The sequence below is a fragment of the Pristis pectinata genome, chromosome 20 (assembly GCF_009764475.1).
Source record: "Pristis pectinata isolate sPriPec2 chromosome 20, sPriPec2.1.pri, whole genome shotgun sequence".
In the NCBI taxonomy this organism is placed as follows: Eukaryota; Metazoa; Chordata; class Chondrichthyes; order Rhinopristiformes; family Pristidae; genus Pristis; species Pristis pectinata.
Window position 1 is genome coordinate 17254983 of NC_067424.1, and position 26457 is coordinate 17281439.

The window sequence follows — 26457 nt, forward strand, 5'->3', positions numbered from 1 at the left end:
TTTTTAAACAGTAGAGTGATGTAGGTACTGCACCATTGGAGGCACATAGAATTAACACAGAGCTGCACCATTTTGTGAGCTGATTAAGTTCCCTGATTAATGAAAGTATTGCATCTCTTACAAAAAGGGAGTTGCCCAGTGCAGCCTTGCTAAAGTTTTTCCATTTGTTGTGGTAAGCTCTCAATATAAAGTAACTACATTATATATCTCTCAGAATCAAAGACACCTGATAAAAGTTTATAAAATTAGGAGAGGCATAGACAGCCATTATCTTTTCCCCAGTGTTGAAATGTCTAATACCAGAGGGCATGCATTTAAGGTGAGAGAGGGAAAGTTCAAAGGAGATGTGCAAGGCAGGGTTTTGTTTTACTACACACAGTGGTGGGTGCCTGGAGTGTGCTGTCGGGGGTTGTGGTGGAGGTAAATACAATAGAGATGTTTAAGAGGCTCTTAAGTAGGCAGAGAATGGAGGGATACAGACCATGTGCAGGCAGAAGGGATGAGGTGTCATTAGCTTAATTGGTTTGGCAGATCATGGGCCAAATGGCCTGTTCCTGTGCTGTACTATTCTGTGTTCTAACTGAACACATTAGCATTGGTCATCATACATTAGGGCACTTGAGAATTCTGGACATGTGGGATTTACTGTTCCATTGCTGCCCAAGATCTAAGTGACTAACTTTGGCTTACCCTCTCTTACATCAACCATTTCAAATTATTTTAACACTTGAGTAATCTACCAATAAGATCCACAAAAGCTATTGAAAAGATGAATGAACTTTCTTGCTGATTATCAACAACCCAGGCAAAGTAACAAAGTAATTATTAATCAGTTCAGATTTTGCTGCAGCAGAGCATCTGCAGTATTTGGACTTGCGTCTATACTCTTAAGCTAAAATTCTGCCCCAAAATATGGTTGATAACCTGTAATAGTGCTGCAAAGGAAACAAGGTATCTGGGACAGGAGAAAATATTATCAAAGAATGAGAATGAAGGATTGGGAAATAAATTGAGCAAGCTCCATTAAAAAGTGAATTCTATATGAAATTAAATGTAGACGGTGAGAGGGATTCAATAGCAAATAAGATTTAAGAATAAGGTGTTGTCTAAATACTGCCATTTCTAAAATGTTACTGAAAATTGTAATCCTAAGCTAACCACAGAATGTTAGAACTCTACTGGCAAGCCTTGGATGTCCACATTTAATGAGTTCCCTGTTTGAAGTTGCTCCACTATTTACCTGTAGGTAATGGTGTCATTGGCTTGTCATTGTTTTGATAAAAATTTTGTCCAATAGATTTATCATTTAGTGTAATAATTTATTATCTGTTAATAATGCACATAATTAGAGAAGGTAAACAAATGAACAAGAGTCCTGTTGGTTATCTCATTCAACATAACTAAATTTATGGTCAGGAGCAGGTTAAGCATTTGGGAAATGAATTGGCAATAATATTTTTTTTAAGAGTCATCAATGCACATATACTTAGCAACATTTTCAGAATGTGTAACCACCATAATGGTCTGCTTTATCTCCCTTGAGGACAGTGCTCAAGTCAGAAATCATCTGTGGAGGCATTATCTGTGTTACGAACCAGCAACAAAAGATACACACTGAGTCATGTACAAGTGTTAAAAACTATTTTATTAATAACTACTTATGATAATAAGAAAAATAAAAGTAAAAATGTTATATCTTAAACATTAACCCCAAAAACTAAACCCGCAGTGTGTGTGTGGCAAATTCCCAAACTCTAAATCCAGGAATAGTTCTCAAAGTTCAGTTCAGCAAGCCATAAGGTGAAACATGAGCAAAGGCTTCTTCAACAACCACTATTGACTGAAGACAAAACATAGAGAGAAAATAGAGAGTAATTATGAAATCCAAATGTTCCACTTTGGAACCCATACGACACCTCAGTGTCTACTCAGCAGTGACTACTCCACTGCTTTATTCCGAAGCATCTGCCACCCCAAAAGGCACTCAAATCATGGCCATCCACACAAATACCTGTTTCCTTCTACAGGTCAACAACAAAGTGGACTCCACCGGATTATTCCAAAAATCCATACGTGGATTGTAGTGACAGACACAGTTACTGTTTTTCATCCATCTAGCAGGCTGGTCTCTCTCTCTTCTGACTGACTCCGACTGTCTGCTCCAAAAACATCATTATGTCCATATCTTCTGATGACATCATCATGCCACACACACACCACTATGTGTTATCTTAAAGGGACATTCACCAATAGTAACCTAGTCCATAACATCTGAACACACTAACAGTCTTGAATAAATTTGCTGTTAGCATGTAAACCTGCTCAAATCTTGCCTGCTCGGACATCAGGAAACAAATTTAAGAACTCTGTTCTGGCTTAAGGTATCACAAACTATTATTTCCCAATCCTCATTTGTGTGTTTAGAAGTTAACTCATGCAGGCAGATATTCCTGTATCCTGAACAACTGAGAAGGGTGATGTTTCTATTTTAATCTGAAGTTCTCAAAGCTGATGTTTAACATGGAAGGCTAATGTCACAGGGACCTGTCTGAAATTGTAGTTGATGCATTTGGAACTGACACAGCTGTGGTCACATTGTGGCTTAAATGATCAGAAGGAAAGCCAGTCTAGATGTTGACTGGCCCGTCAATCACAAATCTTTATTCTGATCAGGTGCTGTGGTCACCAGTGATGGATTCCAATTCAATTTTGTTTTAAGTATGGTAAAAGTCAGTCAAATATTGTTGGAAGAGTAGACCAAAATCATCCAGTACCACTGATCTGGGATCTTCATACTATTCCACTAGCTCAATTTTTATTTTAAAAATATAGTTACAGCAATAGATGGAGAATGCAATATTAATAATACTGATAGGAATGCCAAGTGAAAATTGTACAAAGTACAGCTATAAGTATTGAAGGTAAATGATAATGTATTATAATAAAAACCCATAGGCAGATTGTTAATGTTGCAAAGTAATGATTTTCAGGGTTGTGTTCTTTTTATTTCCAGAGCTGTTCCGTATGCTCATGGTATTAAAGAAATTCCACAAAACACTGAACCAAGGAATCTCCAGTATTTTCCTCAGCAGCTAAAACAAACTATTGCAGGTTCACAAAAGGATCACCGAATACCGTAGTCTGTCCCATGGAAGCACATTCAAGTTATAGTAGTTGAAATTGTTTTATTCCATTGGAAGTAAGTGTCACATGGCTGTAAAAGTCAGAAGACTGATGTATTGCCACTGTATTGATCCAAAAGAACTTCGTTATAAAGATCACAAACATCATCTTTGGTTCAAATCCCGTGAAATGTGTCACTGTACCACTATGTTGTACTCAATGTACGTACTTCAAACTTTGAAATAGTTGAGTAATTGATAAATCCTAACCTTGTGAAGAAAATAAATCTAGTTACAGTCTGAATGTTTCAATGTATAGGAAATGCTTCAAGTGTGAAGAATTAATGCATGCTTTGAATTCCCCCATTACACAATTTAAGTATAAACCAGTTATCAACAGGAATGAGACTAGTTCTTTGAAATCAGTTCACAGCTGCTGTGACGAACATTTGCTTTAAGATCAAAGCTCTTCTACACCACACAATTATTAAAACCAGAAAATCAAAACTAGAGTTCAAACGAGTCTGTTTGCTGCAGCAGTGTGTAATAATCAATAGAAAATCAAAATACAGTAAAACTTCAATAATCTGCTATTCAACCATTTGGAAATCCCAATATATTTGCCCTGCTTATCAGGCTCCCTTTAAACATACTGGGTTCACTGGAAAAGTTATTCTCCTGTGTTACATCTTTTCAAAAGTTTTAAAGTGCATTGGCTTTTTAATAGGAATAACATCCAAGAGTCTGGGGGAAAAAAACTTCCAGTCTAGCACCACATAAGTGCCAAGCATGCTGGAATAACAGAGTTTTACTGAACCTGCCATTGTGTTAAAGATACAATTTTAATGACTTCTCTGAAACCCAACACTCCTTCCACAGTCTTAATTAAAATTCACAAGGTAAAAAATATAATGTGGTTTAAGTTGCATCTGGACAGGATTTGGGAGACTGAGTATGAAAATTCACAAAAATGATGCAAGATTAGCATTAGTACAGAATTCTTTGCCCTAATATCACAATCATAGAAGCCTTCTCTAGTTTGGAAATGGAATGAATTGCATGTGTGCTATGATATTCCCTTAGTTTTAAATTCATTGCAAATTACAAGAACATTACTGCCAAAATGATATGGAATGATACTGCTTGTGCTCATTTTATTTTAGTGACTTGGTATCCTTTGCTGCTGATCGACATCCTGCCGGCAAAACAAAACATCCTAAATTTTTAATTTGTTGTATAAAAAGTTAGTTTATTGCATTGCAAGTTGTCAGAATTAAGACTTAAATAAACCAAAGCCTTGGCTTTCACTATTTTACATTTTGACCACCTCATGACAATGCCTCACAAAAGAATGTTAACCCAAATATGATGTTTGAGCTCCTGCACTATTACCTGAATACAATGAATGCAGGGGAAACTGATCGTGATCAATATGGATCGAATCCCCTTAAACAAATCTCTCCTTGGAAAGGTCCCCATCCCCACCATAGCAGAAAGATGTAAGTCACAAATCAAACCTTTTAGTTGCAGTGTTGGATCTTGCACTGTATTATCCAGCGTTATCAACAATATGCACTATGACATTCTTTAAGTCTTTGGAACTTTAGATATTCCCACATCTAGCTTGAAACAGCACAAATTTGCTCATGCTGATGATTCCACATGCTGTACTTTTTCCCCCAATTATATACAAAAATGTCTAAGCAACTGGTTAATTTATTCTATATTACCTTTAATTTTTTTTATATAAAAAGAAACATCTTTAAAAGCTGAGGCAAAGATAAAAAATGTTAAAATTAAGCAGTACATTTAAAGTCAGTCAGGATGTTAAGAGAATACATACAACAGTTTTAAAGGTGCTTTTTTTTAAAGTGAGCTTTAAAAGCTATGTGTCAAAATGGAAAAATGTTAAATTATTGTGGCCTGCAATTTGTTAAAGCACAAGAAAGCATTATGAAGACAGAACTTTAGATTCAGAGATGAATCACAAAACCAGGTTGCAACTTAAGAATAATTCAGATTTACCTATTGTAGCAACAGATGACGACGACAGTGAATCAGCCTCTAGAAGGTATTGGAATTCCAGTTGTGAAGTGTATAACCACATTAATTTGATTCCAGTATTAATTTAAAACACTTGTGAATTAAAATGCATTTAATATTAAATTTGACTTATTCCATTAAAGCTACACCCAAGGGCATATTATGAAAAAATAAAACTCACCAAGTTCACTCCTAGCATGGGTTCTACAAGGGGAAAGATTTCAGAATTGCATTAAGTACATCTAGACCTCCCCCCCCCCCCCCCAAGGGGGGGGGGGGGGGGGGGAGGTCTGTTAGAAACAGACAGAATCTTTTGAAGCCATGAACAACTGTTTTATTCTTAAAGAGTGTACTAAACAACAAGAACTGTTTAATTAAGGTACTATACCTGATCATGTCCCACCATTTTTATATGCATGGATAAAGTGCCACCTCTAATTCTTTTAGAAATTAACTTGATGAAACAGACATCCAAATGTGTTTTTGCAAAGATGCAGTTAAAGTAGTAATGCAGAATAAAAACAAATCTGTAGAGTGGGCTCAATAATAGATGTACAAAATTTCTCTGGTAGAAATGCATGTTGCAGTATGTAAAGACCCAAGAAGGGAATGACAGAAAATGCAGGAGCCAATTTTGCACAAGGTTTCACAAAAATGACAAAGATGTCAAGAATTGCTGACAGTAACTTGCCACAGCATTCATACTCTTCCCTGCAGTCATTCCTATTAGTTAAAATTAATGGACATGCAAATCACAGTCTGGCTTAGTGTTCGGCAGCCAGATTCTCCAGCATGACAGCTGGGAAGTTCAGAAAGTCTGCACCATAGTCAAATGGAGCAGAACTAAGAAAATCATCAGCACATCATGCCAGCGAATTCAGTTTGCATTCTAACAGTAACTCAAACTTGCTGGCAATTACTAGACTAAATTGCAGCAGTAGTGTGTGATATTTCCACCAAGCTCCAACCCAACACATTTAAAACACTGAAGAGTTAATGAAAGCATAAAAACAAGTCTTTGAATGGTGCACAAGCAGCACACTGGAATCACAGCCTTTGATTTCAGCATATCCAGAAGGCTAGTACTCCCATCATTGCAGTATTTTGAGTATTTTACTAATGTGCCAACCCAGATTATGTGCTTAAATCTAGATGAGAGCCTGCATCAACAATCTTCTGGCTCAGGCGAGAAACTAAGATCTGCCATCATGCTCACAAATATTGAAGTCTTTTGGAATGTATACAAAAAGTCTCACATCTTGCCATCTTTAGGTAAGAGTTCCAATCTTGTACATGATTAAAAAAACGTCATGCAGTTATCAACAGGAAGTCAGTCCTGTAGTTAGCTATTAAAACTGAATTTTACAGATTGAAAAACAAACTGGGATACAAATAGCTGAAACAGATGTGCAAAATCAATGAAACAGCAAAAATATTTGCACTACGTGACTTGCAAATAAAAGTGCAAGCAGCCATGGATAAAGTATGCTCATTGGAATATAAAGATAAAAGGGTTAAAAATGTATGCATTTTCCAACATGCAACTTTTCAATCTTTGCATGTTAAAGCCAATGACAAAATTAATCTACCTGGTATAATTCCCATCTTTGTTTATTGCAGAATTTTAGCTTATACCATTATATAATGAAACTGGGTAATCTGGCTGAACAATTCAGATCCTTTCAGCTGTAAATTTCTACATTCTTGCTTTGCAATTGACTTCAAAATAGACATGTAAACATGAAAGCACAATCATACAGTTTTTAGAATCCCTTACGATCTAAGTGAGCATTAAAAATTAAAACAACCCAAGTGATCCATTTTAAGTATTGTATATGGTAACCAAGGCTAGCAATTGACACATTTGTGATTTTGCCACTTGAATAGATTTCTCGAAATTTAACACTACAAGTATGGATGGTCCATAGATTTAAGATATATATACCAAAAATGTAGAGCATTTGCCTGAAACAGTAGCAGCTTTGCTATTGTTGTGACACTTTGGCCACATGCGTGTCACTGATAAATCTTGAAGGATCTATGGTAGTTCATTCTTAATTCTCAATACAATGATTTTTTGAAAGACAAAGAACTTAGATGCATCTAATCTGCTTTATTTCAAAATTTGCACAATTGGGTTATCCTTTTGTAAGCAAGAAATTCCTTTGAAAGCTACCAAATGCCACTGCTGCACATTTTATATTTAGATTGATCATTGTGGTGGTTTACATCAAGTGAATTTTCAAAAGGAAAAGATAGGAATCAGATCACTGTACTTTACCAATACAGTATATAGAAAGAATCATCTACAAAGCAAATAGTTGGGCCATTCTAAACAGAATTAGTTGATACAGCCTGACTTGATATACCATGTTAAGGCTCAATTCAATGGTACTAATATTGTATGCAACAACTGCCCAGTAATAGAGCTAAATATGGTACTGAAAGGTCTATAATTTAGAGTTACTTTACTACATGTGAAACACACACAACCTGGCCAAATATTATAAGCAAACAAGAGCCCATCTTAGTTTAGCCAGCTGTTTTGGTCAAATGTGATGAATTGAGATGCTCCATAGTACACTTTTCAACTGGAAACAAATCAGCGCCTCTTCTGTTGACTGAGAATACATCACAAGCTAAAAACAGACACCATGTAATCTTACATTGTGGCCCAAATGCTTTAAGTTTTTATAAAAAAAAATGTCACTGGAAGTGTTTGACTCCATGTCTGGCAGTGGTCAAGAATCTCCTTCAAAAAAAAAAATGAACTTTACAAACTCAACTTTGTCATGTACAATATTAATGTATATCATATGCAAAAAGTTCCTTTTATTTTTTGAAATAGTCTGTTTAGGCAAACAAGCCACACTCCTAGCAGAACATGACCAATTAATGATCAATCCCAGTAGTTTTCCTGGATTATTCAATAAAGCAATTTTAAAAACATTTTCTGGACAGATGACATACAAAACACAAACTGGGGAACTTTCATTAGAAAACAGTAATATTTAAATACAATGTTAACATTTCTAAGACCTGCAGTAAATACAAACACAAAAGGGACGAAAGAAAAGGAACTGTTTCCTACTATATCTTAGTTCTTCAAATAACAACTCCAGATATTTCAAGTACTGATAAGTACTTTGGAACTGACAGAATGCCTTTTTCTAAAGTGCTGTTCCAGGAATGGCAGTTGGTAAGCTGGTAAATGAACACATCTTAAACAATGGATTATTTGAATTCTTCAGCTATCAACCTACCTATAGAAAACATGGTCAAAACACCAAGTGCACAGCCTAGGTCTTAAGCAGGCTAATTTGAAAGCATGCAGACTGGCCAAGTCATTCCAAAGCAAAAAGCAATTAATTTACTGGATACTTTACTTTCCAATTCAATGGGCAATATACTATTGGGCAAAACATAGCTAGCTAACTCTTTGGTACGAGTATAAGATTTCATCTGGTCTCTTCTCCCACATGGCCAAACCTTGTAGATTTTATCATCTCCTGGCAAAAAATTTACTTCACATTTAAGACTAATTTATACTCGCACTTACCATAAATGTGAACAGCACAACTGCTGAATGTAGACTAAATGATCTTCCATTAGCAACTAACAAATGGCAGCTATGACTATGCAAATTTCTGTAATCCAACCCCTGCATCACCCCCTTTCCTGTGTGTACATTTTCAACTGAATGTGTAAAATCTGCCTAAAGATTGAAGGAGCCTGTATTTGTACCTGTTTAAGACAATAACCAGGTGTTGTACTGAGTTAAGGACAAAAAAAAGTCGCAATTAATTTGGTTGCTATGAGTTAAGCCAAGGGTGTCTGATGCATTCTGCTGCTGTGGCTCGCTTCTCTGGTATCAGTTCCAGCATTGGCAACAGGAATTCTGTAAATGAAGCAGCTTCCTCTTGTGGCCATTCATACTTTTCCACAAGCACTTCAAAAAGTCCCCAGGGTTTCAGCTTTGTGATATGCCTCAGCTCACCTGAAGGGATATTAAACACCTTGATTAGCATATTAAAACTTACAGAACAAAATCAGTTGAACTAGTACATCCTGACCTGCCGGTCATATTCAACAGCTTTGCTGTTATCAGCTTCTTCACCAGTGATATTACTCGCCAACAGCCCATGAACCCATTTGATAGGATGACCCCTACAACTCATCGCCAGGACAACCTTGGCCTCTCTATCACATATATTTACTTTGTCTCATCCATCCCCCCCCCCCACTGCCCCCACATTCTCTGCAACTAAAAACTACTCTTTATTCTTCTTTCTCAGTTCTGATTTTTCACGCGAAATATCGACCATTTCTTTTGACAGATGTTGCCTGACTGGTGTTTCCTGCGTTTTCTGGTTTTATTTCAGACTTCTGGCACCTACAGTTTTTTTAAAAAAGCATTTGTGAACTACAAAACATCTGTTTATTGATTCTCATTTTGTTCACTTCCTACTTCCTTTGCCTGCTCTTCATTTTAATTCAGTGGCACAAACAAAAGAGTTTATTTTCTGCCACTGGAGGTGAAATATTTGTACCATCCACATGGAAGAAGATTCCTTTAATTAGCCAAGATGAGAAAGGCTCATCTTCTCTCACGTCCATTCAGTTCCACACCCGACTTGGCTGCAGGACAGACCTACTGCTCAATCTTGAAGTGCAGTTTACATTAATTAGTGTCCAAAACTTGCCAATTATTGGTTGAGTCAATATTTCTTTGGAGTATTATAATTTAAATAACCAAAATTAATATTTTTCCATACAGAAATCACATCATGAGATGCTTCTGTCATGCTTAATAGTTCCTACTCACTCATTGCTCTTTCCTCAGCCACTTAGCATTAGAGATTAGTTTTGGTCCTCTGGAAAACTCCAGTACACAAATATCAGCTTGCAGCTTGGCAACCACCGATAGAATACAATAAAAGTCTGATAATCTGACACCCTCAGGACCTTGTGGTATTGAACTAGCAGATAAATACTGGATGTTACTCCTATTAATACCCAAAAAAACACTTACTTCATTTTTTTTTTACATTTTAGTTTCATAAATTTTCCAGTGAACCCAATGTCCTAACAAGCTCCACAATATTTGGCTCCAAACAGCAAGCTTTAGGTCCACTTTTGAATCCCTAGAGTTTGAAGTTTACAGACTTTTATGGAAGTTTGATTTTTAAATGTGTTTTGAAATTCAGGTAGATTAAATAATAAGATTTTTCAGTCTACATAGTTATTACTTTCATAAAGTTGAATTTGGTCAGGCAGAATCTATTATTTACTTGATGCTGAATGCTCTTAACTGGATTCTGCTTGATATCAACTGCAGGATGGAAGTCTATAAATATTATGTGATTGTTGTATCACCTTTCTTTAGTTACAACTGCCTGTTTTTAATGATCACTTGTGCACAGTGACCATCACAGATTGCTATTATTTCACAGCTTTCTCCCCTTCTCTACATTTCTAAAAGTTAGATTATGTGCACATTGTCAACTTCAAGCACATTTGAATCTTCAATGAATTTTTTTTATTCAAATAGCTTACAACTGCAGCACAAGAATGAGTCTTCAAGATTTCCCTTTCATCTTTCAATTACGTTCTTATATTTACCCAATAAATTCGCTTCATTGGGTCATTGATCAAAGAACTCACTCCTGTCCACAAATACTACCCAACATATTTCCAACGCATTGTAATTGTTTAAAATCAGTTCCCCTTCTTTGTAGGTTCTACTTGAAAAGAATAAGCAATCTTTAACACAGGACAAGTATTTCACACAATATTATAGATCCTAAAATAATTCTCACAATTTACAATCTCAGAAAATAATTCCATAAGGTAAAACCCATTTTCTAATAACTTGCTAAAGTAGCATTGCAGTTTACTTCATTTTTGTAAAATCCATAACTTCTACATTCACTTAAAAATTTTGCCATCCAGTCACTACTTTACCCTTTTTGGTGAAAAATTCCTTGGAGTATTTCCCGGCAAGAATAAGCTTTCGAGGCATTTTTCCCAGTAGTTCAATAATCAAAGCAATGTGATCTGCATGCAAGAATATTTACAAAGACAAAACAATTTTATCAATATACCATACATCCATTCTACCACACCAAAATAGCCCACAGACACAAGAACACAATAAATTAATAGGTCATTAGGCCCTTCAAGCCCACTTTACCATTTAATATCACGATTGATCTATGCTAGCCTCAAATCCTGTTGTGCCATTTCTCCATACCCCTCTATTCCTCGATTTATCAAATATTAAACTCCACGTTAAATACTTCTAACGATTCAGCTTCCACCACCTGCAAAGGCAGAGAATTCACCACTCTGCAAGAGTATGTACCACAATTTTAAATGAGCAGTCCCTTACCCCCACAGTTATGTCCCCTTGTTCTACTCTCCTACTACTGAAAGCATCCCAACATCTAGCCTGTCAAGCTCCCTTCAGATCTTATTCCTCATTCTTCTAAACTCCAAAGAATACAGACCTAAACTATTTAGTCTTTCCAGGTAGGACAAACCTTCTTATCCCATGAATTACACATAAAATGCTGGAATAACCCAGCAGGTCCGGCAGCATCTGTGGAGAGAAATAAAAAGTCGACGTATTGGGTTGAGACCTTTTTATCAGGACTGGAAAGGAAGAGGGTGGAAGCCAGAATACAGTGGTCAGGGGAGAGGGGAGGAGAACATGCAGGCAGATGATAGGCAAATCCAGGTGAGAGCAGGAAAGTAGGAGGGTCAAGACGCAAGAAGCTGATAGGTAGAAGAGGCAAAGGGCTGAAAGAGGAGGAATCCAGTAGGAGAGAGCAGTAGACCATGGAATAAAGGGAAGGAGGTGGGGAATAGATAGGCAGGTCATGAGGGCAGGGGAAGGGGAAAGAGAGGGGAGGAGGTTACTGGAAGTCTTAGAAATCGATGTTGAGGGCATCAGGTTGGAGACTAACAAGGCGAAATATGAGGTGCTGTTCCTCCAACCTATGTCTGGCTTCAACATGACAGTAGAGGACATGGATAGACATGTCAGTATGGGAGAGGGATATGGAATTGAAGTGGATGGCACCCAGAGATCCTTGCTTTTGCGGCGGATGGAGCAAAGGTGCTCGATGAAGCAGTCAACCAATTTGTGTCGGGTCTCACCGATGTAGAGAAGGCTGCACCGGGAGTGCCTGATGCAATAAATGACACCCCCGGATTCACAGGTGAAACGCTGCCTCACCTGGAAGGATTGTCCAATCCAGGAATTAGCCTGGTGAATCTCCTTTGTACTGCCTCAAGTGTTACTTTTATTTTTGAAGGGGACCAAAACCGTACACAGTATTCCAGGTGACGCCTCACAAACAACCGATACAATTGCAACCTCATTATTTTTTCAACTCCAAACCCTCTGCAATGAAGGCCAAAATGCCATTTACCTTCTTAACCACTTGTTGGACCTTCCAGTTAGCTTTTTGTGATTCATGCACTAGAACACCTAGATTCCTCTGTACCTCACTCACTTGACAATTCAGGGCAAATTCAGCAATTTTCAATTGTTCAAAAGTAAAATACTTTGCATGTTTAAATAATCAGTCATTTTAAAATTGCTTTGGAATTATTTTAAACTAGCATATTTATAACAAAAACGCCACAAAAACAAAGCTGAACGTCAAGAATTGGGAACAGCACTTTACATGGTCTATTACGGCAATGGAAAACAAATTTAGAAATCTTATAAGGGTGTAGGGCATGGGGTTGGAGGGAAAAGATTATAACTCTGTATAGCACAAAACTTAAATCTTACAAAATCTTGCATTCATGCAGAAAAGAATCAAGTCAATCTGATTATCTTTGGAAGTGGAGAAGCAGAGTACAAAACAACACAAATTATTCTTCATGTACTTCACACGACTAGGTAGAGTGCAAAAAATATTTGCAGGTCAGGTTTATACCCAGATATAAAAAATGTAAACAAATTACAGCAACGGTGGTAGATATGATGTTAGTTTCTTACAAGCCAAAATTTAATACATTATCTTTTGGTTGCTGGTAATTTCAAGATGAACATTATACAATATCAGGTAAAGGTGGACTTAATTGCTAATTTTAAGAACATCATTGGTTTTTTTTTTATCAATTTCTCTGGTGGGACAATGTGACCCATATTAGTTGGCATAACATCAATTGTTAATTTTACAAGAGATTGAATTACTACAAATTACTCTTAATTTCAAGAATTCCTCTAAATTGTTGGAGGTAACAGATAACTGATTCCAACAGAAAAGGGAACTATACAGGTTAAATGGGGAAACTACCAAGGAATTATGTAGGTAGTAGTCATATTTAGAAATAATAGAATTCTTCTGTAAGTCAAGTCAAAATCCATGCCAGTTTAATCCCAAAACAGGTTATCTGGCCAGTTACTTCAAAGCTATTTACAATTTTCCTGCTGCACTTCCTGCATTACAAAATATGATTTTATTTCTGAAGCATTCACAGTTATATCTTTCTAAAGTTTTTTTTAAACTGCAGAATGTTTTGAGATGTCATGAAAAATGTATGTTGCTTTTTCTTGAAGTATTTCCCATGAAAAGCAAGTTATCTTTGCCTAGTAGTTAAAAAACATGCAAAATGGTCTGCAGAAGAGAAATTAAGACAGCAAATAATTATGAAGTTTCAAAAGGGAGCAAAATATGTGCTAAGTGTGTGTATGGGGAGAGGGAAGGTTGTTGATTTAAGCACAAAGTCAAACCAGTAACACAAAGGAAAAATGTTCAATAGTTGCTTAGAATAGAATACAACTTTGTGTCGTTCTCATCTGTGAAGTAAAAACTCATTTATTGCATTCTAACAATCTCATTGGTAACAGCATGAAAGACCAGGCAGGCTAAATTCCTGAAAAAGGCCCACTGCTTACAAATTTAAATGCATTAATACCAAATGGCAAATTGACATAATTGGTGGAGAGTTAGAGAGCCACAGTTGATTCTGAAGAATTAATAATGTTAAGAGGAACAATAATAAATCTCAAGTTAAGGATTTTGGAAAATGGAAGTGAGTGACTGTTCAGAGAAAGATGGTCAGAAAGGTAAGGAAGAAAATTAATAAATGGCAGTGCAGAATAAATCCAAGTAGGCAGATGGAGTGAAGAATTTTAGAAAGAAAAATTGAATTAGAGAATTAAGGGTTAATAATCTGATTTTTTTGCATTTTGGATCAGCAGCAGCAATTAACGTTTAAGTACTTTCTCTAAGAAACATTTGCCCAAGGAAATATGATGTAGACAGAACAAATTTCAGGAAGTTTAAGTCCCTATGTGACACAAATCAGTGAAGCAGGTAAAGATGAAGGAACACAGTTTTTAAATAGTTATTTCAAGAATACGAAGACAGTGAAAAGAGAAACAGCATTTGTTGTTTGTAATTCACCCTAAACCACAAGAAACTTAAATTTATACACTGAACTAGGCTGTGTCAACATGAATCTTAGGTACATTCCAAGGAAATCAAAGACAACGTCCAGGTTTACGCTAATAGTAGAAGGAATTAGGCATTTAGATTGCTTTCACTGGCAAAGGGTAAGTCTTCAAGTGTTAAAAAATGCTTACAAGGCAGATTATGTAGATTTTCAAATGTTGATGCTTTGGATAAGAGTGAATAGGGAAAGAATAATGCCTTCATTTGGGCTTCAGTGAAAACCTAGCGTCAAAGAATGACATTGAGGCATTCAAGTGATTTTGATGAAAACAGACACCATTTTCAGCATTAACCATGAGAATCACACACAAACTACAAATGCTACAATATCTAATATTTAAAATAAAGTTGGCAGAGCACTTGAAAACAATGAACGAGAATCACCTTCATCTCTGGAATAATCTTCACCAGAATGAGGCTCAAACAAATAATCCCCAGTTGCAAGTTCAAATGCCTTGACAAAAGAAAAGACCGTGTTCATTAAAGACAGTACATATAAAGTTGAAAACATGCAATTTTCTCTTTTAAACTTAAAACACTGGTATTTTTCCTGATTTGGTATTTGCTAGGAACATGTTGTACCTTTAATCAGTATACATTTGAATAAGACTAAGCAAAACAGACAGTTCTAGAAAGTCCAACCATTAATTTTTGATAATGGGTGAACAATGCTAACGAATCCAGAGGACTAAGCAATTAAACTTTTTATGGAGAATTTAGAAAAATGCAAATTCTCTGTATGGAACATTAAATAAGGCATGAAATGTTGAATTTTTTTTGACCACATGAAATTTTGTTTCTCATACCATGCAAGCAGTGCTCCAAATGTCTGCCGGTGTTCCATATCCAGCACCAATTAGAACTTCCAATGACCGATACTGTCTAGTTTGGATGTCTTCTGTAAAATGTTTATGCTAAAAGGAAAATAAAAAATTACTTTTATGGAGAAGTCCCAGTGAGTTTTATTTTTAATCCACAAAACTGCCCAAAGAAATCTATTACAATGATTTAAAGAAACGTGCCACAAATTATAAAGTTCTGAACCTTAAGAATGAAATTATACACTTACAACCCAGCAAGCATTTCCAAGATCAGCAATCTTAACGTGGATATCATCTGCATTCAATGGGTCGAGGGGATTGATAAGCAAGCTAGCAGCATCAGATTTTGCTGTGGAAGAAACACTAGTTAATAACCCAACATTTAAATTCTTGAAAACATGCAATAAGCACAAAAGTTATTCTAAACAACAATTCAATCTCAATAACAATGAGTTTCTTCTGCTCTTTGCAAATAGGAATTAGCAGGCCCTCAATCTCCTGGCACCCACTCTGCAAATGAGATCAGCTGATCTGCAACTTAACTTCATATAAAGCATCTTTCCCCATATCCTTCAATATGCTTGGTTATTAAATTCATCAAGTTAATAAATGACGCAACATCCATTGCTGGTTACAGAAATTCCAGATGTCTAAAACTCTCAATACAAAGGGCAGCACAGCAATACAGCAGCTGATGACCTGGGTTTAATCATGACTTCCTGTGCTAACTTAATGTAACTTGCACATTCTCACTGGAAGTGTATGGATTTCCCCCAGGTACTCCAGTTTGCTCCCACATCCCAAGGATGTGCTGGTTGGAAAGTTAGGTTACTGTAAATTACCCGTTGTTTTGAGTGTGGTAGGAGAATTAGGGTTGGGGTTGAATGGCATGTGAAAGAGAAATAGTTATTGGGAAATAAGTGGGAGGAATATGATTGATGGGATTGGTCTGAGAGCTGCATGGACTTGATGGCCTCCTATGTCATACAAAATTAAATTGTACAAGTAACACTTCTTTACTTCAGTCCTGAAAATCTAAAAATCAGAGTTGGGCTTACAATCCTTAGTCCCGGACTCCCTAAGCAGCAAAAATAGTTTCCTCAGTGGGACTCGTTGATTTAAAAACTTGAAAATCAAATCATCCCTTAACCAGTTACAGAATCTTTACTTGTAGTGCAAATATCATTCTAATAAATCTACACTGCAAAGGCCAATAAATCCTTCCTATGGTATGGTGTTAAGAAATGCTCACATACTCTGGCTGTAGTCAAACCAAGACTTTGTAACAAAACTTCAATTCTAGTCCTATTACTGAGGTATAAAGACCAACATTCCATTAGCCTTTGGTTACTTTCTACTCACAACCCAATGATGCAGTCCTAAGTACCTCTGAAGCTCCACTGCTTTCAGTCATTCAGTTTTGAACTCGTCTTTTTTGGTCCAAAGAGGATGACTTCACACTTGCCTGTATTGGAAGCCTTTTGTAATAATTTTGCCCATTCACTCAATCCATTAACTTCGAACTGCTGTAGTACAGGAGGCAGCCATTCACTCCTTAAGTCCATGCTAAATCCCTGGAAAAAATGTGTCCAGCCTGTTCTCACTCAATTTGTCAAATGCCATCAAATTCAGTTTTGAAAGCACTGCTTGACTGTTTGCTCAGGTGTGCTCAAGATAATCCTCACTCTACATAAAAAGTTATCTTACATCCCCCTATACCTTCTGCTCTTTACTTTGAAAGTGTGTCCTGACCATGTGCTTTACCAAGTCCAAACCAGTCATCTTGGAAACTGCCAAACTTTTCCTTAATCTTCTTTGTGCCAAGAGAAAGCAGGCTTCCAGTCTTTGCAGACAAAATCCTTAGAACCTCCTCACAGATCAGTTCTACAACCTCTAGAACATTCACAGTCTTCCTAAAGTACAGTGATAAGAATTGGATTTAATAAACCAATTTACCCTTAGCCATGTTTTTTTTAATTTTACACAAGCTCTCTACTTGTGTTCCTTTAAAACTGCCATGAAACCTGTATTGTACGTCTTTGCAAATTAATGCTTTCAACTACACAGATTACATTCCCACCCAACTGGACAAGCAGCTATCATTTAAAAATACTGATAGTTTGCAGCACTAAAAGAACCTGATAATGCCAATTGGAGTACCTACCCATTATTCCTATCTCTGAATATTTGATTTTAAAATGTTAGATTTCAATACAACTTTTAGCTATTGAAATCCATTGTAAGGATTCACACAGGTTGAAATATTTCAGTTACACATTTTCTCACTGCCTCCCACTAATTGAGTCCAGTGTAATTACCAATTCTGTGAAACTGCGCTTGGGTTAACACAGTTAATAATTTGAATTAAATCAAAATCTAAAGTTTTTACTGGGTCCTGATGCAGAACACAACTTTGTATAAACTGTGGGACAATGTAGTCTCATCTCTGGCATCAGGCCAAGTTTGTAAATGCTCTGAAAAATGCTGAACATATTATAAACTAGAGATGAAATTGTACAGAAGCCAGGTACAAAATAGCTGCCCACAAACTCAGCACATTAAAGACTTATTATACTGGAGGCAAAATTGGATCTTGTCTGCGCACATCCAGAGAGCAATCTGACCAGGAAATTCATAGCTGCAGCCAAGTGGCAGGTATAGGATTGCAAAACTAAATTCTTTAAACCATCCCTCAGAAATAGGAACCATCTCCCTTTATCTTTACATGAATATCAATATCTTAATTTGGGAACAGTTTAAGTTAGGATAAAAATTGCATTGTTCCTTGCAATTTTCCAAGGTGACAAAATAATTGAAGATATCCAATGCAAAAATAAACAGCAACATATTGTGAATACCAGAACAATCCAGTTCTTAGTATTGCAAATGAACGCAGATCAGATGAAATAGTGCAAAGAATAAAAATGGATGAAAGCAAAGTGGAATTTTCTCATTTGTAAATTCCATAAACTTTATGGAAAGTGTATTAGAAGCACAGTGTCAAAGCATTTTTGGGAATGAAACTGAAGAGGGAGGCTGGAAAAGATGGACATTTCAATGGAAACAGATGATTGTGATAGCCTATACAAGTTTTTAAATGGTTTAAACAAACAGCAAAACATCCTTTCCAGTGGTAGGTCAGCAAAACAATAATTGCTTAGGATCATTAGAATGATGAATGATCAGATACACACAGTTTGAAATACAATTTAAATTTCAAGGTACATCCACGCTGAAGACTTTAGTTGTACCAGATTATTGCACACTGGTGTTTTACAAGGCCGTTTGGGAACTAACCATTGTCTCCAGAGCTGGATAGCGACCCTTCCCTACTTCTATTTTGCTTGGTCTCATTCTCATCCAATGGATTTCCATCTTCTGGGTTCAAATTACAGGTTACAGATTCAAACATTCCAGCTATTAAAGGTTTACAAGTTTCTGAATAGTTGTTCTTGTTGCTTTCTTTTTGTCCATTTTGCAGAAGTCCATTCAACATGTCATAAGCACAAGGAAAGAAGTCGTCATCTTTGCAAGGTTCTTTTGGTTTACATTCATCTGTATTTTGATTAATATCTTCCTTATTTTCTTCTGTTCCATTATTAACTTGATCTGAAAGTGGTCCAACTTCTACATGTCCATTACAATTTATTGACTCAATCCTTATTTTTTCAGTATTTACATCTTCTACAGGCTCTTTTACTTTTTCTGGTGGTTCATTTTCATCTATAAATTGATAAACAATAGAAAGATTAAACTATTTCCTGGTTCACAAAACAAAGCCATCCTGCAACAAGACAATAAATAACAGCAACTTTTAGCCATAAGGGGATTTAAAAAGGAAAGCAAAAATCTTTAGTATTTTGGCCAATAATGGGTTATAAATGTGATCTTTTAGAATTAACTGAATAAGTATTATTCCTTTTCAGCTAAGTGGAGATACAAGAATGGACCATAAATCAGTTAAATAGACAAACACAATACTAGTCTAGCATAAATCAGCTCCAACACATTTCAAAATATTGCATTAATTTTAAGGTAGGACAACCAAGGACAAGCCAAAGTTAAGGAATCACTTGTTCTTGCAAGTGAAATCTGTGGCAACATGGAAGACACTTACAAATTGCTAATCAGATAACTATAAGCCTATATACAGTATAAATGTAACTGATTATTCCAAGGATATCACAAACTACCTTGTTCTTCATAAGCTTTATTATCCACTTTTTCCAAATGCTCTGTAACCTGTTCAGCAGCCTCATTTTCTTGCACTGCATCATCCTCATCCTCTTCCAATTGCTGTTCTTTATCTGCATTTCCTGCAACCCGTTCCAACTCTTCAATTTCTTGCATTCTTTTCTCCAATAACTCTGCCTGTCGCTTTTGTTTCTTCTTGAGCTTCTTTTTTTTGTTCCTAGACATTTTTCCAATCTATAAAAATACAATATTCCAATTTGCATGTTATATACTTTATAGTCCTTCAATTCATTCAGTTACATTAATATACCATCGTTCTCAGGAGCATAATACACAAAATCTATAAAAATTGACATTCCTTTGAATTCAAAGCTATTTCTATGGCTGTGCACTAAAACCTTTTTCTTCTAAATCATCCCCCACTGCAATTATATTACAATTGGCACTCCAGTCAAAAATGGCATTAACTGAAGCAAATTTCCCAATGACCACTTATTTGCAGCTTGTAGTTAGTCTCTTACGTCTGGTCAATTAGTAAAACCTAGTCAACTGAAGCAGTCAGAGAGGTTTGAAGAAAATCTGATCTTTTAAGACCTAGCAAATTGTAATTCCCAGAATGCTGATCATGGCCTCGGTACAAGGTCATGCGAATGACCATTTCAATTGGGAAGACTGCCTCCTGTACTATAGCTTAGAGCAGTGTAAACTACTTTTAAAATGTTGAAATTGTGATCTCTTTTCATTAGAAAAACCTATCTTTTAAGTACTATGTTAAAATACCCTCAAACTTTCAGCATCAATACTAATTGCAAGATTTGATTGAATTTGCTATAGAAGTCAGCTGTGAGTTACAGAATTCAAAAGCCAGTATTATCTGTGATGTTGCATGATCAGAAAGTTGCAAATAAGCCAAAACAAATAGTTTTCAATTTAGCTTGTGTTTCTACTTTACTCCAACTTAAAATGCCAGAATCCAAATATGCACCAGCTTATGAACAATGAGTAATTCTTATACTGAACATAAAATTACAAGCAACACAAAAATATACCACTGCCTTATGCTCACTTTCCTTTTTATGAAAAAAGATATTTGTTGGTGTCTCATTGGCTTAAGGGACAAATCATGATACTAATTTCCTCAGAAAATCCCTCTTATCAATAAAAAAAATTTCAACAGAATCAAAAAGCTTAAGTACTTACAGGTTTTGGCTGTGGTGCAGTACTCACTGCAAGAAAAAGAGCAACAATTATAGATGCAAATAATGATACTGTAAATTGCAAATCAGCAAGTCAAATTCTGAAATATTAACTTCCTACAAACAGTGCAAGAGTGAAGTCAAACACTTCCCTGAAATATTGATATTGTGATCTGGTCCATGGGGTTTTCTCTTTTCACATCAAAGATGAACCTAATTTTCCACGGCCACTGTGGATCTTATCGTAATGGATTAAACCGTGAATATATATTCACACTAGCAGAACATTATGGGCAGAATTGAACTAGATTCAGCCAACTGCCTGCAGTCGGTCTGCAGGCACACTCTCAGGATAGATGCAGAGGGTAGAAAGAGCTGATCCTCCAGACCCAGAAAAGCCCAGAGGGGTACAGTGCTACTGTAGTGAATGGATCTCAGGCAGCACATTGAGGCCCTCCCTGGAATGCCCTGACAGAGACTGCAACTTACATAACTGGGAGCAGACAAACGTTAGTGGTTCTGAAGCTTGCTTAATTCAGCCTTATTTCCCTAGAGGGATCAGAGGGCAGGATTTTGGATTTTAAAATTGTTACGGACATTTTGACTGTTCTATGTGGTTAAATTCTTACAGTAGTCACTACGCTACACAATCAATGCTGGTCACAAGATAGAAAGAAAAGGATGTTCTACAAAGAATTGGAACATGAAGTGGTTTCACGCATCCCAATTTGTAGAACTAGAAACACAAAAGGGAAAAATAATGCATGGACATGAATACAGAGAAAAGAACTAGTTGGACTGCTCTAGCATAGAACCAAAACAGATTCGATGGGTCAAATGCCCCCTTCCATGCAATTATCTGTGTGATTCTAGGTCAACCCAATGATCAGAGTAGGAATTTAAAAAAAGGAAATTAGCTGCGTAAAAGCAAGAACTGCTTATGAAAATGAAAGAGTCAAAATCTCTAATGACTATCACAAGCAGCTTAGTGTCTTTCTTTTATACCAAAATTTCTATGACTGCGGCTCTGGTCAAAACTTATTTACCTGCAGATCCGGATGGTGGAGGGGCACCAGCTTTTTGCCATTCTGTTGCCTCTGCAGCCAGGCGGCGCACATAGACCTCATTCACGCACAAAAGGATGTTCTCTGGCTTTATATCTGTGTGGATGATCTTGCATTTGGAATGTAAATAATCAAGTCCCTGAAGGACCTATTTGAAATTGAGAGAGTAATTAAAACTTGTGCATTAGCAACACTTCACAAGCAAATGCTTATGCTCATATTTGAAGTATGGAATACTTGATAGTTACAAAGCATAGCATTTGTGGTGGTTACACCCAAACTTAAGTTTATTTTTGCTTTTTAAGATGTGGATTCCCTTACACAATATCTAACATATGCCCTTTCCCAAGTTCTTGCAGCTTATTAAATTCGTAACAGATTTAAATTCTCTGCACAAGGTAACAATAGGTAAATACTATTTTCATAACAGAAATGGAATTTGCATTAGAAACTGACTAAATTCTCTGCCTCAAATTCTTGTGCACTCACCCATCTTAATTTTATTATAAAAACACCCACCTATAAGTATCCCTCAGTGGAATTTGTAGAAATATAACATGCAAAAGATCTACAATACATACACTGAGGTGTAGCAGCATTAAAGAAAACACTTGAAATCAATGTTGCAGTATCTAAATAATAATCAGCTTAAGGAATTTTATCTGGAGATTTTTCAGTGTGCAAAATGAGCAGCTAGGATTAATCATACTTAAAGAAAACAGAGCAAGGCCCCATGGGCTTCATTAAAAAATACAGTACAAGTTGCTTAATTCTGCATGGCGATCAGAAAAACAAACTTATCAGATTACCACAAGTTTCATACAAAGAAAGATCCACTCAGTTACTATTCCATTTTGCTTAATATTAATTTTATTGGTTTTCCCCAAATATTGAGATTTGGTGTAGAGATCTACATACTTTCTGGTTTATTCACTTGCTTGCAATTTCCCTTGTCCGCCAGAAAACCATAAAAATTACAATACTTACTTGCCGAATTATGCTCTTGACACAATTAATTGGAATTCCTTGGTAGTTTGATTTGATGATCCACTTCAGTAGGTGATGTCCCAACACTTCAAACACCATGCAAACATCTTGAACAAGGTCAAGGTTATATTTTCTCTCTTCTGTTCCCATCCATCTCCTATTCATATTTCCTCCAGTCAGATCAGTTATGATTAAGCCCTCATTACCCCATTTCAGCCAGCACCACCACGGCATCCTACCCTACCTTCCACCCTACCACAGATATTCTCTTCTCCCTTCTCTACATTAAGTTCGATTTCTAACTCTTCTTAGTTTTACAAAGTCAATCTGAAATGCCAATGTATATCCACAGGTGCTGCCCAACCTAAGCGTCTCCAGCATTGTCTTTATTTCAGATTTCCAACATTGCAATTTTATTTTGCTTTTGTATCTTCTGAAGCTAGCGACAAGCATTAAACAATGGGTAATATCAAATACAGTAAATTCAAAGAATTGATTAGGCAATGATTGAGGAACAATCATAATGCACAGTTATTTTCAAAGCATTGCCTTCCTCTCTCCCCCTTGCTGATATGCACTTGAACATTTCCATCTAGTTGTCTTCCTCTCTTGTACTGATTGAACAGGTCTTTGATCTGGAATTGATGGATTAATAAGGAGCAAAAAACCAAGGCAGTAATGTTCAAGTGCACATCAGCAAGGGGAAGAAATCAGACTTAGCAGCTGGGGCACTCAATGAGTCTTTAGTGTAAAGGTGCAGTTTTTAAATGCAGGCTTAGATTATGAATCTACATTAATTTCCACTTTGCAGTAACAGTATACCTCATTGAGAAGTACTTACCAGTCAGTTGTATCTCTGCTCTCCTTTTTTCAACCATTTGCCTGCCTGATTGGCATAGAAGATACTTTCTTCAGTCTTGCTCTAACCAGTATCATTCCATCCCAGTCTAATTTTCAATATTCATTGTACTAACAGCTAAATTGATAATACAAAAGAAAACTAAAGGATACGTGATCCATTCACTCCTGAAGTTTTGAAATCATCCAATAACTGAACCACTTTCTCTTTGTTTGGGTCATTTGGGTCACTGTTACGAACCTGAAAAAGATAAATTTTTCCTTGTGCAATATTCTGTCTACAGGTGAAGTGGTAGGTTTAACCAAGAAAATTATTTGTTACTTGTTAACCTTGTATACCCAATGACTGTATTATGTATTCAATTAAAACAATGAATCAGGAATATAAAAAAAGCTGATGTCGAAGAGCAGAAATAAAAATAGATATTGGAGGTATTTAGTACAAGAAACATCTGTGGCAAAAGAAACAGTAAATATTTCAGGTTAATGTTTAACTGTGATCAAGAAAATGTGTAAATCACATACCAAAATAAGAAGTGTCACTGCTCACTTATTTCAGATTACTTTTTTAATATATATATTTCACTTCAGCTTGTAAGAACATGGGCAAGTAGATAGTTTGTCATAGGAATAGTATGAGGAATAGGCTCAATTTATATCAAACACAACCTTATGGAATTTCAGTAATGTTAAATTCATAGATAAACTTCATTAAATTATAAAAGTGACTTTTAAAAGACAAATTCTCCAGGAAACTGACCAGACCTACGGCCACATTTTAAATTATTTAAAAATACACAAAGTATATGGTCACTTGTGTTATTATAATTAGTTCAAGATTAAAGATCTCAAACAACAAATTCTGTCAGATCCATGACACTATTAAGCAGCAAAATGAATTGTTTTTACTACAAGGTAATCCTTAAACAAAATTACTGTGGACCAAAAAAACATTAACCATAAGCTTGGCCACCAGAATAGACCCTTATGCCAATTGTGTCAATCTGGTCAACAATGAGTGTTTTGTTTTATTTAAAACTTACCCATTCCACTTGGCTTGAAATCTTTTATAAAAAATTAACATGGATCCTGAAAGTTTTGTTTCATTCACTGTCCAACTTTTTCAGGGAAAAGTTGCAGACTCCTCTAACCTTGCTGACTTCTCTTCAACAACTGGGTCTAACTGCAAGATTGGTTTGGATAGTTTCATTCCAGGGAATACCTTCATAACACTACTTAATTTGCTTTATTTTAAAGTTACCATTTTAAACTCAAGAAGCCTATTTCATGTAATTTGGTCCTCAATTTAATCCCCAATGCCACAACATCCGAATGCAGTTTTCCAGATGGTGTCTGATCATAGCCAGGTACAAAAGCTGTACAATATGTACATTTCCAAAGACAATAATTCAATAAGACATGCTGCGTTATTGAATTCCACAAGCAAGCCTCAAATGAACCATTGTTCAAACTTAGCTGTACACAAGCCTCTTTTTAAAATGTTTAAACTGAGGGATAACAAGTCCTTTTAGTTGAAGATTTACAAATCCTCAACTAGTACCTGCACTAACATTTCAGGTAAAATTGGTCTGTTAAAAAAATGAGATTGCTTGAAGACTATAAATACTCTATAAGTGGCATCAACTTTTTCCATGCTGTATCTGACTTGTGATATTATACTTGTACTGGAGTTTTTGGGGTCGGGGGGGGGGGGGGGGGGGGGGGGCGGCGGAGAGGAGCGGCAGGCTAGGAGAGGGGAAGAAAAAGAATCTAAATCTGGACAACTTTATATTCCTAAATTAAGATCAGATTCATTTGGAAATTTTGAGATAATGGAAAACAGACTGAGTTCCTACAAAAGTGAATGGAGCAATTCTGCAACTACCACATATTCCACTGACCTTACCTGTATTTATCAGTATACCCGAAATCAGTCTAGTAATTAATGTTCTCATTATTTACTTGCATGTAAACAAGAATACAACACATTTTCTTTTCCCCAGATAAACAAACCCTGAATCTCAACCCTCCTTACCCTTTCACTGCCTTCAAGAAAAATTTCATTCTAAGTGATAGAATCAATTGGAAATTTGCTTGGAAAAAATCAGACACTGAAACAATGGAGTTCATATGAAAATCATGGCAGTCTATCGATTGATGGGCCCAGGATAAGAGGCTAGAAACCACTACATTTGTCACACAAAAAGCACCATGAAGCTACTTACTGCTTTCAGTAGTTTGATTTCATCCAGGGCCGTTTCTGTATAATGTTCAGCACTTTTGACAACCTTCATGGCAACAAATCTTTTTCCCCTAAATTAATTAGATAGCTTAATATCTTTCAACACAAGCACAATACAGAAATACTCTTTTTTTTCATCAGCCAAACACTATTCACAGCTGTATAAAGATGTTACAATCCGAGTTTTCCATATTCTCTCAAGTTCACACCACTCATGTAAAACTGAAGTACATAAAAAGTGTTTCTTTCAATTACACGTACAAATATGCAAACAGTGCCAGAATACCATTCTTTTTCTAATCAAGTTCAATTGACCCAAATGCAAGAAAGAAACAAATTTGGATTTATGCTGGTCAATAACCAATTATTTTAGCTGTGATACAGGTATGATATTGACTGAAGAAGCTTATCTTGGCAAATTGAGGACAAATCATTGAATATCAGACATTTCAAT

The 26457-nt window shown here is 36.1% G+C and overlaps 2 protein-coding genes across 3 annotated transcripts in view; one reads left to right on the forward strand and one right to left on the reverse strand.

Moving 5' to 3' along the window:
• Nucleotides 1–3768, forward strand: part of LOC127580888 (LHFPL tetraspan subfamily member 5 protein-like) — a 93273-nt gene extending 89505 nt beyond the window's left edge. The window contains exon 4 of the mRNA XM_052034865.1: nucleotides 3014–3768. The gene's annotated coding sequence lies outside the window, so the exon portion shown is untranslated. The remainder of the gene's footprint in view (nucleotides 1–3013) is intronic.
• A 1973-nt stretch (nucleotides 3769–5741) lies between these two features.
• LOC127580790 (SRSF protein kinase 1-like) overlaps nucleotides 5742–26457 on the reverse strand; it is a 46518-nt gene continuing 25802 nt past the window's right edge. Inside the window, exons 4-15 of one of the 2 annotated variants that reach the window (XM_052034683.1) lie at nucleotides 25987–26074; nucleotides 23915–24002; nucleotides 22904–23010; nucleotides 21899–22064; nucleotides 20857–20882; nucleotides 19656–19890; nucleotides 18760–19185; nucleotides 15711–15811; nucleotides 15448–15555; nucleotides 15026–15095; nucleotides 11130–11222; nucleotides 5742–9162 (exon numbers count right to left, since the gene is read on the reverse strand). In XM_052034683.1, the coding sequence (XP_051890643.1) occupies nucleotides 8978–9162; nucleotides 11130–11222; nucleotides 15026–15095; nucleotides 15448–15555; nucleotides 15711–15811; nucleotides 18760–19185; nucleotides 19656–19890; nucleotides 20857–20882; nucleotides 21899–22064; nucleotides 22904–23010; nucleotides 23915–24002; nucleotides 25987–26074 (1693 nt within the window). In that variant the 3' untranslated portion in view covers nucleotides 5742–8977. The remainder of the gene's footprint in view (nucleotides 9163–11129; nucleotides 11223–15025; nucleotides 15096–15447; nucleotides 15556–15710; nucleotides 15812–18759; nucleotides 19186–19655; nucleotides 19891–20856; nucleotides 20883–21898; nucleotides 22065–22903; nucleotides 23011–23914; nucleotides 24003–25986; nucleotides 26075–26457) is intronic. The other variant, XM_052034682.1, reaches the window with a different exon arrangement.